This window comes from Dipodomys spectabilis, unplaced genomic scaffold (genome assembly GCF_019054845.1).
Source record: "Dipodomys spectabilis isolate Male_0828 unplaced genomic scaffold, ASM1905484v1 ptg000094l, whole genome shotgun sequence".
Classification (NCBI taxonomy): Eukaryota; Metazoa; Chordata; class Mammalia; order Rodentia; family Heteromyidae; genus Dipodomys; species Dipodomys spectabilis.
In genome coordinates this window covers 3,326,522-3,345,722 of record NW_024870771.1, presented here as the reverse complement: position 1 = coordinate 3,345,722, position 19,201 = coordinate 3,326,522, and the positions used below count along the sequence as shown (strand labels likewise).

Below are 19,201 nucleotides of genomic sequence, written 5' to 3'. Positions count from 1 at the left end.
GAAAGGCAAAGGCAAAGTTCAACAAAATAAACAGGGGACTGGGATGTGCTTAGAGGCAAAGTGCTTGCCTAGCAAGTGCAACATACTGGATTTGATGCCCAGTACCAAAAAAGAAAAGACAAAAATATACAGTTACACACAGACAGACAGACACGCGCACACACTCACACACACATACACAAATGGCTACTAGGGGTGGGATAGAAGAGGAGAGGGATACACAATGAAGAGGAGAAAGTGAGAGAATGCAGTCAGGAATTCAATGCATAACCTACAAAATTATGAAAAGCAAGTGAAGAGGTGGATTGGGAGAGATGGGTGAGAATGTTGAAAGATGTGACATTGAGCAAGCACATTGGATATCTAAACTGCTTTGTTAAATGGCAACTCTTTTGTACAACTATTGAAAGATAATTTTTTAAAAAAGGAATGTCCCAAACTCAATCAGTTGTCTTGGTGCTGGACTGTGTCTCTATGGAATCTTCTGAATTGAGGTAATGTGGTGTTTGACTCATTGAAATGTTATCTTGTTGAATTGAATAGTTGACAATGTAAAAAAAAAAAAGGTGGACATAAATGAAATGTTGAGAGCATCTCATTCAAAGGCTGGGGAAAGAAGAGGCTCAGTGGGGCCTGAGATGCCTGGGGGCAAGCGGCTGCCAAGAGCAGAGAGGAGCCCATCAAGAAGAGGGGCCTTCAGCATCCACATCTCTAAACCATTGAAGACAGAGTATAAACTAGCTAAGCTTTTTAATCGCTAAAGACAGGGGCCAGTTCTGGCTGGATTACACAAGCAAGGATTCTGAGACAGCTCCCAGGTGACAATTAAAGGTAGAGATGGTTGGAAACCAAGGCAGCTCTGTGGACCTGTGAGAATCCATGGACATTCTTTCCAGCTGGTATGGCCATCTGTACAATTCTATTCCAGCAAACTATGACTCTGCAGGCCAGGCTCCAAATTGATGAAGAAAGCTGTATGGCCCAGTCTGAGTCTATCTCTCTCTCCTGGGGACCACAAATGTCAGGAGTAATGGTAGCGAGCCAGGTTGCAGGGAGACAACATCACTGGTCATCACTGGAGGTCAGCTCTATTCCACAAGCCATGGTGAGGGGTTGGTATTGGAGGAGGACAATGACATACCCCAAAGAAGCTTCTAATCTTGTGATGTGTAAGGTGCAAGAGGAATGGGGCTTGAGGGCAGCTTTAGAAAGGGGAGATTTAGCTGTCTTTTTTTTCTTTATGTTGGTCATGGGCTTGAACTTGGGGCCTGGGTGCTGTCTCTGAGCTCTTTATGCTGAAGGCTAGTGCTCTACCCTTGAACCACAGTGCTGCTTCTGGTTTCCTGGTGGTTCATTGGAGATAGGACTCTCAAGGACTTTCCTTCCCCTGGCTGGCTTCAAACCGTGATCCTCAGATCTCAGCCTCCTGAGTAGCTAGGATTTCAGCCACCTGCATTTTGCTTACTACCTTTTTAGATAATAAATGGCATTCAACATGTAGAATAGAAGAAATCTTGAGCCTTTTGATATTAACTTCATACTTTATACAAAATTAGGTAAATGTCAGGAGAGTGGGGGAGGTGGATCAGGTGTTAAGGGGTAACAATGATGCAGTCACAAAGCACTTGTGCTTTCATCAGAGAGAAGTGATAAAATCCCATTGTATGAATTGAAATGGATACAGTCTGTGTGTGTGTGTGTGTGTGTGTGTGTGTGTGTGTGTGTGTCTTTAAAGAGGAACACTGGCCCAGGGATTCCAAAACTTATTTGGAATGAAAATCAAAGGATTAAGTTTAGCAAATCAAAGAATACATAGGAAAGAGAATGATTCTGGGAGTTAGGAAAGAGTTAGGACATATAGGAAAGAGTAGGAAATACAGAGGTGAATGTTAGTTATACCCACTGCCACAATGTCTAGTGGAGGCTGTATGCCAGCCAGTCCTGTCCTGTCCTGCCCTGCCCTGTCCAGCCCTGTCCTGTCCTGTGGAGGAGGAGCTTCTCCTAATGCCAGGGAGCAGCCTTGCTTCCTTTGGGTGCTCTGCTCAGCTTTCAGAGCAGGGCTGTGTGGGTGCTTGTCTTCCAGGTGTTTTCTCTGAGCATTCCAGAGGAGAAATACTGGGCAGGATAGCATTTGTTCCTGGTGTGTTAGTAGTCATTTGAAACACATACTGCTCTACTGAGAGCCAAAATGTCTGGGGAATGTGCTGTTCTCAGTCAGGTGTCTAAGTAAATGGTGTTAGGAGGATAAGTTTCAAATAGTGTTTAGAAGAGTGCCCCACAAATGCTAGTTAGTGCTGCTGTAATGACCACAAATAATCCTTCCTACCCCACAAGTGCTGGAACTCCCCTCCTCTTTCCTTTCTTCATTTCCATTGCACTTTCTTTCTACTCCTTTTAAGGCACAGGTTGGATTCTGCTTTGCTTTATAGTACTTTCTGCTCCTTCCTTATCTCTCCTGGCAAATGGAAGTCTCATTGGGGAACTCTATCTTGGTGAAAGACTACACTCAGTGAATGCTGGATAGAGTTCCAGTCCTTTAAGTTGACTTGTCAATGGTCTGTGAGGAATGCCACCCCAGCCACAAGCAGGTGTTGAATATTTACTATCTGCTGGGACACTCCCTTGTAACAGCTGCGTGGCATGAGTCACTTCTGATCTGCATTGCATTGCTTGCTCCTATTGTTTGCTTAGTGTCACCTTATGTCTGACAATTGCTCAGTGCCCCTCTCCGGTTGCCTCTGAGCTTCAACAAGAACAAATAGTTCCCTGGATGGTTGCAGCAGTCACTCAAGTGTTCCTCTGAGTATTCAGGAACAGAGGAACAGGTAGGATTTGTGACAACTGTGTTAGCAATCCTTTGATACATATGCTACAGTATCAAGAGGCACAATGCGTGGGCAATTTGCTGTTACCAGTCAAGGGGGTATTTAAATAGGTTTTGAAAGAGAATGGGTTATAAAGAGTTGGGGCCTTCACTGTATCTCTCTTGGAGGAGTGAGGGGGTTTGCCAATGGCAATTATGTCCCTGTGAGTAGTAGTAGATATGTAGTGCTGCTTCAATGGAAAAATGTACAAAATGACTTCTGAGCATGTTAACTGTAGTTAATTCTATGAGAATGACAGTCATATAACTGTGAGAAACACACCCACCTGCCCAAATGCAAAGAATAGACAGACACAGAGACACAAAGCATAGCAAAAATGAGACTTGAATGGTAATTGTCAGTCTTGCAAGATCAAGTGTCCCCAAGAGTTGCAACCGGAAACTTATTCTCTAATGTAAAAATCCCCTGTTCCATTATTTTCTATTTAGTGATTTAAATATATGTATCTTTTGGGGCTGGTTGAATTTCACAGGACTGTCTTATCTTCACTTTGTTCTCTTGTGGCAGGAAGGCTTCCTGGTATGTGCATTGTGGCACATACAGTTTTTACTTTCTCATTTTACTGGAATCCATCAGTCTCCCTTCTAATTGACACCCCGCCCCTCCCCCACATTTCTGATGTCCTGTTTGCCTACTCTATTTAACTAGAGAAATCTCAAGTGCAGTGACTTTAAGATTATCTCTTCAGGTTGAACTCACTAGACACCATATTGAAAATTATACAACTTGTGGGTGGAGATGGGAGTGAAAAACTGGGGGAGAGCGACCGAAGTGGTGACATTGTCCAAAAAGAAATGTACCCACCTGACTTACAAAATTGTAACCCTGCTGTATATCATCTTCATAATAACAATAAAAACCAGAGACACAATATTATCACTTCAGTAAGCTTTTGTTTCTGGTCAGCTTTTAAGTCCTTGTATAAGCAGCTTTTTCTTCCACTGGAGGCGGGGGGAATCCCTTGAAAATGGACCACCATTGATTTTATTTTATTTTTTTTTGGTCCAGTCATGGGGCCTGAACTCTGGGTCTGGACACTGTCCCTCAGCAATTCAGCTCAAGGCTAGCGCTCTACCACTTGAGCCACAGCGCCACTTCTGGCTTTTTTCTTTTTGCTTATGTGGTGCTGAGGAATTGAACCCAGGGCCTCAGGCATGCAAGGCAAGCGCTCTACCACTGAGCCACCTTCCCAGCCCTGATTTTATTTTTCACATCACTTCTTGTTCTAGCTGGGGTACTTGGATGATAGAGAACATTTAGACTACCCCAGGCAAAATAGGACCGTGAACTACCAGCACACACCGTTCCTATTGGGAATGGAGTTGTTTTTGTTTTTGTTTTTTTTTTTTTAGTTTGTATTTATTTATTTTTTATTGTGAAAATACTGTGTAGAGGGGTTACAATTATATGGGCAAGATAATGAGTACATTTCTTATCAAGCATTGTAGCCTCCTCCTTTGTTTCCCCTTCCCATCCCTTCCCATCCTCCCTCTTTCCCCCCCATCAATCCTCCCCGCTCCCCCCCCCCAAAGTTGTAAAGTTCGTTTTCGACATAACAACTTGTACTTCTCATTGTTGCAACGGGTCCACCTGTATCCTTATTTAAACGACTTGTTTTTCTCCTTCCCCTCCACAAATTATACTGACATCAAATACAGTGAAAGCAGGGGTTATACTGTGGGGGAGGGGAATGGAGTTGTTGACAACCCTTTCTTTCAGCCCCAGATAAAGTGTCAACAGAGTACGGTGAAACCTGAGAGCCGACATGAAGAGATTGTGGATTAATCCATTCTCTCTAAAGTGATGCAAAAGGTCAAGAGATTTGTTTGCACTACGTAGGTAGTGCAATCTAATACAAGAACGAGCTTCTAGATGAAAAGCATAAACCTTGTCCTAGGTCTGCTGGGGCACTTTAGGTCTCCATGGCAAATACAGAATTCATCAGTGAACAGCCAGGTGTTTCTATGACTAACAATAAAATTGACAGGAATAGAACCATGCAAACAGGTCATAATGTGATTAGTTACCAGCCTTGCAGTAAAGAAAACAGTCATGACATTTTCTTTTCAAGTGCAACCTGTTTCTTCATAACTTCCTACAGCATAAACTGGAATGTGACCTATTTTCTGAAACTTTGGGAATGGAAACTTTTAACTCCTAAGTCATATCTCACCAAAAGCAGATAATGTGTGGGTGTTTGTTCTCTTTGATCAATACATCAGAGATGTCCATCTCTCAAGACAGTTTCCCTGAGAGGTGTCTCTACTGCCTGTGAAAGTGGCTGGTCAGCTCAACAGTGTGACTCAGAAGTGGAGGTGTGGCTCAAATGGTACAGCACCAGCCTCCAGTGAAAAAGCTAAGCAATAGTACAAGGTCTTGAGATCATGCATCAGTACTGGTGCATGCATGCACATGCATACACACACAATCATCAGTCCTGGTACATGTGTATGCATGTGCATGCACACACACACACATATACACAATCAGTTTGCCAGGCACTAGGGGTTCACACCTGTAATCCTAGCCACACAAGAGATCTGAGGATTTAATTTGAAGCCAGCTTGAGCATGAAAGTCTGAGAGGCTCTTACCTCCAATAAACCAGCAAAAATCTGAAAGAGGAAGTATGGTTCAAGTGGTAGAGTGCCAACTTGAGTGAAAAAGCCAAGTGAGAACTAGAGACCCTGAGTTCAAGCCCTAGAGCAACTGCATGAATCACCATAGAGAGAGTTACAGGCAGCATGAATTCCAAGATCCGGTATGAGAAACACAGCTCCCCAGTGACCTACTTAACATAAGTCTTTCTTTGAACTGTGCTGAAAAGTAGCCTACACAAAAGCAGACAGGGACAGCCTACCAAATTAAATACCAAACCAGACTTTGATGTTCAAATCCTGAAACAGAGGCCACTTATCAAGTTCAATTTCTATGCAGAGATCACAAGTTCTTAGTGCTCAGAGAAAACCCAGAATAACAATAATTATATTTAAGACAACACAGTCAAATGATTTTCTTGTGAGTTACTATTTAACCAATATATTGTGCTTACAATAAAAACAGGCAAAAAATTTAAAGTACTCTTTTCTTTTTGGAATCTTTGAAATCATTTATGTTAAATGCCAAAAGAATAAGTCACGTGTGAAATTAAGTCTGTGCTTTCTAGCACTTGCTGTAAGTAGCTTTTTATGTTGCTCTTCAAAGAGCAATATTCAGAGAACGTTTTTTTTTTAATATACTAGTGTGTACATTGAAGTCAGAGCTAAATCCCAATGGTGCCGCTCAGTGAATCTGATTTCACAGTAATCTCCCTAATCTTCCACGTGTCTATAAGGATGAGTAGATAGAAATAATGTAATGACAAGATCACACACCAGGCAGCCACTAATAGCATGGATGTCACTCTCCCAATGGCTCCAGCTCAGGACCTTAGGTGACCATGAGTTGATCTTCTTAGAGTTACAACTGGACTTGGTCTCCAGCTGTGAACTTTTGGGCAAGATGCTTACTCCAAACCTCTTTCCTCCCCCTGCTGCCTGAAGCTACTCACAGTGTGAATTTGATCTTTTGATAAGTGTAAATGTTGTGAAATTTCTCAGTGATAAATCATCACATGAACAAACACAACATTGTATAGTTATACTTTCATTGTCTGATGCGCACACGTGTTAGCTACTCTCAGCAAATTTCTAATGTACAATAATGTACTATGACCTCTACTTACCACACCGGATAAATATTCTTGTATAAATGTGTACCCTTTGTTCAACACCATCTTGTTTCTTCTACCCCAAAGCCTCTGGTAACCATCACCTCATATCTAATTCAACTTTGTTTTAAGATTCCACATAAAAGCAAGATCATGCAGTATTTGTCTTTCTGGGTCTGGTTTATTCCACTAAGCACAATTACATTTAGTTTTCTGTGTTCTCTTGTAGCACTCAGAGAATCTTTAAGATGAATAGTCCAGCTTAATTGTCAGCTCTGGGTCTCTGTTTTTTGGGGGTTGGTTGCTCGTGATTTATTTTATTCCTTGTGGAATGCTGTTTCTCTGGTTAATTATGATTCTTACAGCCTTGTGCTGGTGTCTGCACACTTTCAAAAGCAGGACCTTTTTAGTCTTTAAAAAAGTATTTATTCATTTTTAAATTATCCTCAAGTAGTTACACAAAAGGGTTTCAATTGAATGTAACAATTTATGAGTACAATGTGTCTTGATCAATGCCAGTCTTTTCATCATTCTCCCCATCTTCTTCCAACTCCAACCACCCCACAATCTACCTAGTTACTTTTCACATGTGTACATTGAATAGTATGACTGTATTCACACACTCTTCCTCTCTCAATTATCTATCTCCTCCCCTCAACTTTACCCCAATACATGTTCCAGCTTCTTGGTACTCATTTTGTTAGACAAGAAATGGAACTGTAAGTTCAAAAGAGTTACACTATTGTAACTCTGCAGATAAAATACTTAATATGTTTTGTATATGAACCTGAATATGTTTACATATATATTTATAATTTATGTCTCACTTCTACATATGAAAGAAAACATGTGCCCCTGGTCTCTCTCTGAGCCTCTAAGGGAATTAAATGATTTAAGTGAATTACTTCACTTAAATTTAAACATTTAAGTGAATTATTTCACTTGATTTTTCCAGGTCTATCCATTTGCTGAAAATGACATAAGGTCATTCTTCCCGATGGATGAGTAAAGTTCTGTAATGTAAGTGGTGCCGGGGCTCATATGGTAGGGTGCTAGCCTTCAGTAAAAGAAGCTCAGGGACAGTGCCCAGACCTCGAGCCCCAGGACAGGCAAAAAAAAAAAATCTATAATATATATTCCTTGATGGATGAGTAAAATTCCATAGTGTGTGTCTGTATACATACATATAAATGCATACGCAGGATATATGTGGTATATATATACGTGACATATATAAGACAGTTATCTACAATATCTCTAATCATGTATCTCTGATACATAATATAAACAGATATGATATCCTGTATTATCACACCCTCTTGGTTCCTTTGGCCACTGAAAGGCATCTGGGCTGTTTCTATAATGTGGCTATGGTGAATAGTACAGTACCTTTTTAGTCTTTACCTACTAACTTGGGAAGAAGAACCCTTGATTCTGGCTGCAGAGGGTTTGCAGGCAGGCTGGAGGCTGGAATCCTCATGTGGGCAAGTCTGGTGCCTGGGTCAGTAAGGAAGTGGCCCTGAAGCCTGGGTGCATGGAGATGAGGAGCTTAGAAGAGCTTGTGTCTGCAGGAAGTGGCTGGAGCCTGGCTTCATAAAGGCCATCATGGTGCTTAGTGGACCTTGAACCTGAGTTTGCAGGGTCAGTTGTCACTGGGGCAGGCCTGGGATGGGGCAGCTAGTGTTGGTGTCAGAGGCATCCTTGCTACACCCATAGGCTTGGGAGAGGGCAGAGGTGCTGTGGGCAACGTGAAACTATCCCCCTTTCTACCCTCTTCAATGCACTTTTTCCTTGTTATGAAATTTCTAACTATTATTGCTTTTTACAAAACGACTTAAGACCACTGCAGTGTGACTTGCTTTAGATAAGACTAACAGAAGAAGAGGTGGACAGCAACAAATCTCACTTTTGTCTTATAATTTTGTTCAGTTTAAAAAATTTCATTCTTGCCCCATTGCCAAACAGAGAACACTTGAAGCTTCCATGACCACTGTCTAGATAATTTTCAATCAGATGGCCCAGCCCTATATCTTGGCCTGCCCAGAAGGAAGAGAAGAGAGTATAGAGAAAGAGGAGAGACAAGAGAAAAGAGAGAGGAGAAGAGAGGAGAGGAGAGGAGTAAGGAGGAGAGAGGAGAAGACAGGAGATGAATTTCAGAAGATTCTGTTCCCATTTTAACAGCCCAGAGAATGGAAAAAGCTGAAGATGACAGCTGGAAAGGCAAAGCACATGGCACGTAGAAGGCCACCACTTGGAGTCACATTATCTAGAATGCTTTATTTGGGGTGGGAGAAGGGGCCAGGTTTCAAGCCTTACACAAGATAATGGCAACTGTAGTAGTGGTCCTCCTGTCTGTAGAAATGAGTACCCTTCCCTGAGGTGTTAGGGAAGCCCATAGGACTAGAAATTCTGAGAACTTTCTGGGTTGGGCTGTCACAGTTTTGTTTCTGGAGTGTAGCAGAGAGGAGATCATTCGGCTCTGGGTTGGAATCTTGATTCTGCTGTTTGATTTGAGCACCCTGTTCAACTACTCTAAATCTCATTTTCTTCATTTGTAGCAACACTACTTGAAGTTTTCTCTTTTAGAGAAATCAATGATTACTTTCATGCATATCGATTTCATATATACAGATTTTATTGAAAAACAGATGGCATATACAAACACATAAAAATTGCTAATTAAAGTATGATAAGGGAATTATTTACAATGGCATGCTCAGGTGCACTGAGTGTTTGACAAACATGTCAGCTTATGCTAGTTTTCACCTGTATTTGGCACCTTTTCAATCTGGAAATAAATGTCCATCAATTCTGAGAAATTCTGTTGTGTGATTACTTTGATGTTTTTTCTTGTTAAAGATCATCTCTCTAAATTAAATTAAGGCAAAGGATCTTCTAAATGGATCCCTTCTCATCTTCCTATTTTGTGTTTTGTTTTACTTTTTGTTCCCTGGTTATTCCATTTTATGTGGCATTCTAGTCTTGCTTTATAGATACAATATTTTCTTAAGATATAAATTAAAAAATTAGAATGTTAAACCTAGGCTACCTATACCATTTCTCTTTCATTTAGAGTCTTTAGGATTTTTTAAATCAATCTGATAATACTCACTATTAAACAAAAACATAGTCATCAGTAGTAAATGTAAAGTTATCAGAAACCATCTCTATAAAGAATTGATTAAGAGGACCTAAGTTCATAAATAGAAGTGGATGTTAATAGAAGGTTAGTGAAAAGTGTACCTCTACCTCATTGAAATAGTGTAAAAATACAAGTTTAAGTAATGCTTCACAGAGAGGAGATGACACAGATTGGAGGCCAGGTGTGGTCCGTTGGGTCTCCTCTTGAAGGTATTCCCTTTCTATCCTTATAAGCATGGTTCCATGAGAACATGCTCACTGCCCAGCCTGACTCAAGATTATTTATTGATTTTTATATTTTTATTACCTTTAGTTATACAAAGAGCTTCCATTCAACAAAGCAGTTATGCTTACAATGTGTCTTGATCAATGTCACCCTTTTCAACATTCTCACCCACTCTTCCCAATCCATCCCTTCCTTTACTTTTCTTAATTTTGTAGAACATGTATTGACATTTTTGGCCATTTAACAAAGCAATTTACTTATTTATTATCTTTATTGAAAAGATAATGAGCAGGGAGTTACAGTTGTATAAATAAGGTAATGAGTACATTTGTTTTTAAACACTGTTACCCTATCCCTCATTTTCTCCTGCTTATCCCTTCTTATTACCCTCCTCCCCCCCCAGTTGTAAAGTCCATTTCCAACATAGTGTCAAGTGAGTTTCAATTTGCATTAGTTCATCCTTTGTCCTGCTCTTTCTGTGATTCCATTTCCCTTCCATAGATCGAATAAACCTATATACGAGACAAAGGGTTCAGAAAACTAAAACAGAAAAAAATATTAACTACATACAGGACATAATAAAAACCTCATTTCCAATTCTTGGAGTTCATGTTGATATGCTTCATTATATACGGTCCTATGCACTTATCAATTGGGTTATTGAGATCCCCTGCTAAGAGTATCGACATATTCTAGCTCTTATAGATTAGGGAAACAGTGCAACCTACTTTTCTTTGGGTCTGGCTTTGCTTTATATTTTTGTGGGTCTTTCCATTTCTTTGCAAGTGGGGCAGCATCATTCTTCCTGATGGAAGCATAGAAATCCATTGTGTATATATACCACATCTTTTTGATCCATTCATCTACCGAGGGGCACCTGGGTTGGTTCCATATCTTAGCTATGGTAAATAATGCTGCAGTGAATGTGGTTGTGCTGGTAGGTATAGTGTGGCCTTGTTTGTGGTCATTTGGGAGGGTAAATGCCCAAAAGTGGGATTGCTGGGTCATAGGGAAGCTCTATGTTTAGTCTTTTGAGGAACCTCCATACTGCTTTCCAGAGTGGTTGAACCAGTTTACACTCCAATAGTGTAGTAGCCTTCCCTTTTGTCCACATCCCCTCCAGCATCTGCTGTTATTAGATTTCTTTATAGTCATTCTAACTGGGGTAAGGTGGAATCTCAATGTTTTTTTGATTTGCATTTCTTTTATGGCCAGAGATGTTGAGCATTTCTTCAAGTATCTATCATCCATTCTTATTTCCTCTTCAGAGAAGCTTCTCTTTTAGTCTTTATCCAACTTGTTAATAGGGTGTTTCTTTGGGGATTTGTTTTTCTGGGATTTAAGTTTTTGAGTTCTAAGTATATTTTAGATATGAGACCTTTGTCTGTTGTATGGCTAGTGAAGATCTTCTCCCAATCTTTGGGCTTTCTATTTATCTTGCTAAATATGACCTTTGCCATACAGAATCTCTGCAGTTTAATGCAGTCCCATTCATCCAGTCTGTCTTTGATTTGTTGTGTTTTTAAGGAAGTTTTGACCTGTGCTAAAGAGACCTAGTGTTTCTTCTATTCCTTCCTGTAGTGTTTGTAGGGTATCTGCTTTTACCTTGAGGTCTATGATCCATTTGGAGTTGATTTTGATGCAGGGTGACATATAAGGATCTAATTTCATTTTTCTACATGTGTTTAGCCAATTCTGCCAGCATCATTTAACAAAGCATTTCATAAATACAATTCATCTTGATCTGTGTCACCCCCAAGATTCTTTATCATAATTCTTCCTTGGGAAATTTTAAAGTTGGAACTAGGAAAAAGGAATCAGTACTTTCTAGACAATGAAGCTATGTAGATTTGGAGTTTTTAGGATGTATTTCTTGCCAGGTGCACAGAGGAGAGAGAGGGGTTATGGGTGAGACCTGTACAAGTACACAGGCAGATGTTTAAGAGTCACAGGCCCAACTCCAAGGCTCCTCAGGTCAGAGTTTGCCACTCACAGCTCCCATCTGCCAAATAAAGTATTTTCAATGTATAAACATGACCTTTAGATTTAAAGAGAGGAAGAACTGAGGCAGGGAAGAAAGGTTTACATAATTAAGCAGTATTGAGAAATGTGGTCATTATCTCAGTTCTGGTTCTTCTGAGTTCTGGAGTTCTTATTGCTGACATCACCTGAGACAAGCAATCCAGTCTTGTGACAGACTCGTCACTGTAGGTGACTGCCCTTGTTTGACATGGTCTATCTAACAGATGAGGCTATCTTTCTCCTTGTCCTCCATCCCTTGTCATAAAAGCAGTAGCAAGCCATTCAGACCTTCCTAGAACAACCCAGAGGGATTTCAGGAGAGAGAAATAAAGGAGGGGGAAGGGAGAGAGAAAGGGGGAGCTTCTCTTCTGCTTTCAGTTAAGTTGTAGGTCCAAGTGAAAAGCTAGTGTTTCAGCTAGGTACTGGTGGCTGTAATTCTAGCTAGTTAGGAAGCTAAGATCCAAGGATCAAGGTTCAAAGCTACCTGGGCAGAAAAATGTGCCAGACTCTTATCCCCAAATAACCAGCAAAAAGCCAGAAGTACAGCTGTAGTTACTTTCTGCCTTGAGTGAAAAAGCTAGGCTCTCTCTGAGTTCAAGCCCTAGTACGTTCTCTCTCTCTCTCTCTCTCTCTCTCTCCATGCTTCATAGCAAAAGTAGTTGTTACAGATTTCAGTTTCACAGTATCAGGATGAGAAATGAGCTGACCCTCATTTCTCATCTCTTTTTTGTATTTTGTTTTTGATATTTTTTGTTTTGGGCTTAAGCCACTTTGAGTTGGCCTCTCAATTGTAATAATAATAATATCTTAACCAACCAGTCCAGTTGATTTGATTCTTTATGCAAATCAGGATATGTGATAGTGACGATATACTTGACCTTACTAGATGATGACTACAACCTGTAAAGCTGGCAATGTAATCTTAAACATGAGAAAACGTTAGACATTCAAACACCATGAATAGACAAGTTGCTCAAGGTGTTCCACAGGTTCTCAAATCAATACTTCTAAAACAGAACTACTTCTCCATTTTGTAAAATGCTGTCATGAGGCAACCAGAGATTAGGGCTTCTCTAGAAGAACTGCATTCTGGGAGTGAAAGGTTAAAATTTAAATTAAAAAAAGCTTAAATATTAAGACAGACTTCAGAAGGAAAAATTCAACTCCTGGAAGAGAACTTTTACTTATCCATATTTCCTGCCTTCCGCTTCATCTTAGTGATATTGCTATGAACAAGCCAAAGAGAGGCTGAAAATTTCTATTTCCAGAGTTTGGGCTAAAACTATAAATAAGTTAATTTCCCTTTTTTCTATCTATAATGTCATTTTCTATGAATATAGGTGAGTGTTGAGACCCAGGGTTGGGTCTCAAGACAGAGCTCCACAAGTGTTCACACAGCCTGAGTTTCTCTGCACCACACGCATTTAGAATGTGACCACTCTTTCTCACCTTGAGGTCTCACAGATGACTTGTGCCTATTCAGTATAAATATGTTCTCTGAGAACACCTTGTTATTTTCCTCTTCAACAATTATGATCATTTATGTAGTATTTTCCTCTACGTGTGTGTATGTGTGCCAGCACTGTGGCTTGAACTCAAGGCCTGAGTTGCTGTCCCTTAGCTTTTTTGCTCAAGGATGCCACACCTTCACTTCTGGATTAAGGGTAGTTAATTGGAGATAAGAATCTTATGAACTCCATGGTCCTCAGATCTCAGCCTCCTGCAGGTAGCATTGTAGACATGAGCCACTAATGCCTGGCTTGCTTAATTTTTTTGCATACTACTGAACTATAGTGTTAGCTAGTCATTATAATCCCTTCCCAAGGAAGCACTCCCTTCTTTTCTTCATTTGAATAAATGAAAGACTACAGGTATTTCTTTTCCTATATCTATGAGGCTATGTGCCATGCTTCCCATCATCTATTTATTGAGTAACTAATATGTGCAGGGCACATATTGAGAGAAAGACAAATAAATACACTTATCTCCAGCCTGACAGGAAAGCATAAGGCCCAAGCAGGGAAAGTGTAAGAAAAGGAGAAGTCTTCAGATAAAGACAGGAACAAACTGTTGTGGTTGCAAAGAAGGAACTAATTAGGATATGATCCAGGAAGTTAAAGTCAGGAACAAGAGAGAAAGGAATATTCAGTCTTCATCATCAGTCCTTATAACATCTATTTTTTTAAAAACTTTCCCTAACGTTTTGTAGTTGTACAAAAGTGCTCCAATTCAACATGTCTATCAGCACAGTGCATCTTGACCAATGACTTCCTTACGGAGAGCAGCTGGTGGAACTAAGATGCCCTAGAATCATTAGAAGCACTTTATTTTTCTCACTCCATCAACTGTACCTAATTGCTTAATGAAGCCAAGAACAGCAGCCACAGGTAAGTTACAGTGCAGGTTTCCACATCTTTATGACAAGGAAATCCTTGATTCTGTGGGTTAAGGAAATACTAAGCCTTTCCTTGCTTTATAGATTAAAGTGGTGACTATGATATTCTCCTATAGCAGCTCTTCTATAGTTTGAACTGTAACAATAGTAATTTGTAGGATGTAATCAGACATAGTTTCCACTTAACCTTGGCCAGCTGTGGTCTGAAAATATTGTCTGGAAATTTCCAGAAAAAAATCCTATTTTAAAAGTCCTGTCACATTCTGAGTATTGTGATGACATATCTTGCTCCATCAGCCCCCTACCTCATGCCTGAACACAAACAGCTCAACTGTTCAGAGTGTCCTTGTAGTATACACTACTTTCCCAGTAGTTTTTCAGTGGCTGTCTTGGTTATCAGATGCACGACATGGTACTATAGGGCATGTGTTAAGTGACCATTAGGTAGTAGATAGTACCTCGCAAGACCTAAGCCATCAGGTTGCCCTATCTTAGTCCCTGGCATTGTACCATCATCTCACATTATCTCAGGAAATGTGAATATAGTACCAGAAAATATTTTGAGACAGCAAAGATTTATGGATTTTTTTATTATAGCATAAGGTTGTATTTTATTTTACTACTAGCTACTGTTGTTAAACTCTTTCTGTACCTAATATATAAATTAAACACTGCCTTAAGTTTGTATGTAGGAAAAAACTGTACATAGGGTTCAGTAGTACCTGCAATGTCATGTATCTGCTGTGGTCTTGGAACATACACTCCTCAGATTAGGCTTACTACTGCATGCCTTTATAATTCCTATGACCTGGAACCCAAGTGACAGCAAATGTGTGCTCTAGTAATGATGTATGGAAAGCACAATTCTCTTGAACCTTATTCCTATCACTTGGCTTATTGTCTTATCACTCTAGATAAACTGAAGTTAGTTGTCTGCCTCAACCACAGGTTTCCAAAGAGGCTCAGGCCTTCATGTACCATATGGAGGGGCTTTTCCCTTCCATATTGTCAACTCTGCTTTCCCAAGGCCTGAGACTGGAGACCTTGGGTTTTGATCCCTTTCAACATTCAGAAGATAAAGTTCTGCTTTGTTCTAAGGGTGTCATTATAATTACCTGTGATCTATCACTTCAGGTCTTCTTTCCACTCAATATTTAATCAGGTGACATTTCCAACATGGGTTGGGGATCATTATCCTATTGATGGTTCAGCAGATTTTTTTCCTGTCGAATCTGCATCTTCATTATTTGTTAGGATGACTCAAATCAAACTCCTTTTGGGAATTGCTGGTGCAAATGTGTGAGATTTTGGAGACTGATTTCACACTCGTGGAGAGTGTTTCCAAACACAACCTAGTACTATTTATCGATCTAGTGAAAGCCTAGAATGTAATACATGTAATACAGTTGTATTGATGGTCCTAGAAGTCAAGAGCCCCCAAGAGTTGTCCTGGGTCCTGAGCAGTACCGCGTTTCGAATTAAGATCGTATTTTCTTTTCAAATCAAAAGTGTGCTGCATGGATCGACTCGGCGGTGCTGACCTGGGTGTTCAGGAGGCGGCTGGCTCTGCGCGCAGGCCCTCTGCGCTCATCGCAGCGGCGAAGCAGGTTGCTGCCAGGATGAGAGGCTTTCTGTGGCTCAGACATGCCCTCGGGTGAAGAAGGAAGAACCGCTAAGTGGGTAGGAATTACACATGGCGGATAATTCTCGTCCCTGTGGTCCCCCGGGCTTCCCACGACGGCCCTCAGCCTGCAGCTGGGGGAGGACGGCGGGAGAAGCCCCACACTGGGCCTCCCGGGCCTCCACCAACTCCCCCCGGGCCCCCGCCCCGTCTCTCTCAAACGCACTTACTGTCCGGCTCGCGCCGACGGTATGTGCGTGAGTTCACCGACGGCCAGAGGCTCGCGCCGACGGCGTGCGTGCGAGGACCGGCGGCGTCGGGCGCGGGGAGGCGCCGCGATGGGCGTTCAGGGTGGATGACGTGCGCCACACGAACACTCTCGGGAGTCTGCGGAGCCGCCGGTCCCCTCGGGCGTCCGAGTGTCAGGGCCCCGGCGCGGGCCGCGCACCTCCGCCCGCTCCGCAGTACTCACGGTGACCACGGGCTCTGAGGCTTGGCGACCCTCCGCTGGCTCCGGGAGCCCAGGCCCAGCCGGCCCCGCGCGCCGGGGCCTCCCAGCTTCCGCGGCGGCTGCCTGAGGTTTGGGCTGAGTCCTAGCGCGGGTAGCCCCTGGGAGCGCGCCCGCCTCCCTCCCTTCCCCCCCTTCCATCCTCCCCCGCTTCTCCCCCCCTCCCCGCGCCGGGCCTCACTGCGCAGGCGCCGAGCGCTTAGGCGGGGCGCCGGGCCGGGAGGCGGTGCCGGGTGCGGGTCTGGTGGGGCTGCCGAGGCCTCGGCCTGACGTGCGCCACGCAGCGGAGGAAGGGCCAGCCCCGGCACGGCGGCGTCCTGGAGACCCCGGAGAGATGGAAGCGGCGGCGCCGGCGGCCGGGGCGGCGGCCTGTGAGGAGCTCGGTGGGTGTCGCGAGCTGGGCGAGCGTCGCGTGCGACCGGGGCTGCGGGCGCGGGGCCGCGCGTCAGCGGGGCGCGCCGTGTCATCCCCGCCGGCTGGCCCGGAGCCAGGGCCGGAGCCGCGGTGCCGGAGGCTCCCCGTGCGCGTCCGGGCTCCTCAGTAGCGGGCCCGGCCGTGCCTAGACTGAAACCTCGGTCCCGCAGCCCCCGCGGGGCACGGGGCGAGGCCGGGCCGGGCCGGGCACCCCGCCGGCGTTCACGCAGCACGCGCGGGGCACGGGGCGAGGCCAGGCCGGGCACCCCGCCGGCGTTCACGCAGCCCCTGCGGGGCACGGGGCGAGGCTGGGCCGGGCACCCCGCCGGCGTTCACGCAGCCCGCGCGGGTCCTGGAGGTGCGCACGGAGCGCGGCGCCTGCGCACCTCGGGCCTGCGCGGGCCCCCCCCCCCCCCCCGGGGTCCCAGGGATGCGCGGAGGAAGTTGCCGCTGTATTCTGTGTTTTTCCAGGGCGGCGCTCGCTGCCGGCTCCCGGCGGGTCCTTCGTGGGCTCCTCGCTGGAGAGAGCGGCCGGGCACCGGGGACCTGAAGCGAGCAGCGCACCGCGCAGCCGCCTCCCGCCCTTCCGTTCTCTTCGCACCGCGGAGAAAGTTTGCGTCTGCACCGAGAAACGGGAGGAGGAGGGAGGTGGAGGGGCGCGGCCGCTCGGGCGCTGCAGGCAGCACTGTCTCCAGCCCCACGCCCCGTAATCAAATGGAACCGAGACCCAGCTGGAAGCTCTGCGCTTGTAGTTTTCGCTAGCAATCCTAGGTACTTAGGAGACTGAGATCTGGAGGGTCACAGTTCGAAGCCAGCCCAGCCATAAAAGTCCTCAGACCCTGGCTCCAAAAGACCAGCAAAAAGCATGGCTGGAAGTGCAGCGCGGGTGGCAGAGCACCAGCTGAGCAAGGGCCAAGCCCTGCGTTAAGATTGAAGTATCACAAAAAGAGGGCGAATTTAAAATACGGTATCATAAGTTATAGGCTGTATCTGTAATACTACGTAGGACACTCTGCTCAAGTTGTAGTTATTGTAGAAACAATCAACTGAACATTTTATTGAGCTTTGCACTGTGTAAGCAGAGGGCTGAGTCCTTTATGCGCTGTCTTGGTGCCCAGTCCTTTATGCACTATCTCTAAGCTTCACAGTTTTGTAGATAGGATAATTTAAGTTCATTAATAGTATACCCACTACGGGGCTGGGTAGGTGGCTCAGTGGAAGAGTTAGGAGATTTTCAGTGCAGTATCTGTACTGGGGAAAGGCTGTGAACTATGTTAATATCCAATAATTGAGAATTGGTTGAGTAAATTGGGATTTAACCATATAGCCATCTGCCTAGCCATTAAAAGTGGTACTGGAAAATGTTCACTACATGCATGCTTATTAACTTAAAAAAGTTCTGTTTATTGTTCTTTAAGTTCTATGTGTTTATTTTTCCTTTAAGTTCTATGTGTTTATTTTTCAACACACTAATTGTGCTTCTCTTGAATAGAACACATCGGGACACCTGCTCTCCCAGTTTTTATTCAGTAAGAAGCAGACAGCAGAAAGCAAAGCAGGGTCAGATATTGCACAGTACGCTAAGTAAAGAATGCCTTGAGAAGATGAGCAGAATCAGAAGGTCTTGAGGAATTGAGGAGGGGGTCTAGGCAGTTTGGAGTCACATGATCTGGCTGAAGTTTTAAGAGGATGGTGCTGCTTGCTGAGGGGGCTGTATGGGCAAAGCAGACGCAGGAGAGTGTGCTCCTCTTTCAGCAGTGATCTACATGTCCTTCAGAGCCTTAGGGCAAGTAGCAGTGGTTTTACCTTTGGGTATTCAAAAGTAGAACAAGCATGATTTCCCAATGTGTTGATTGAAGTTGAGGATGAAGGAGAAGACTAGAATGACTGAAGGGCCCGAGTGTCTAAAATAGAACTTCAATCTGCTGAGATGATAGGGTGGTTTTGTAACAGGTCCACAGTCTTGGATGTTTCTACTCTTAAACAGAACTTAAGCCCCCTTGCTTTGAGTGTGGTTTGGACTTAGTCACGTGCTTCTAATGAACAGATTATAGTAGATGTGATGATGTATAGGCTTTGGCACTAGGTTATAGTAAGCATTGTATCTTTTTTATCTGTCTTTTTAGGGCCACTCATGGGAAGCAGTTGCCATATCATGAGTTGGGATCCTCATGTTCCATGGAACTGAGGCCAGTCACGAATTAGATATAAAGCAGTAGGTCATTAGTACAGGGTGTCTGAGGAGGGCCTGGCTTGGTAATAAAGATGAGTTCAGTTTCGG

General features: G+C 43.6%; 1 protein-coding gene across 2 annotated transcripts in view; it reads left to right on the top strand.

Annotated features, from left to right (window-relative positions):
* The first annotated feature begins 16,745 nt into the window (after window positions 1-16,745).
* The window catches only part of Slc36a4 (solute carrier family 36 member 4), a 43,417-nt gene continuing 40,961 nt past the window's right edge, over window positions 16,746-19,201 (top strand). For both annotated transcript variants that reach the window (XM_042685253.1, XM_042685254.1), the window contains exon 1: window positions 16,746-16,889. In XM_042685253.1, the coding sequence (XP_042541187.1) occupies window positions 16,841-16,889 (49 nt within the window). In that variant the 5' untranslated portion in view covers window positions 16,746-16,840. The remainder of the gene's footprint in view (window positions 16,890-19,201) is intronic.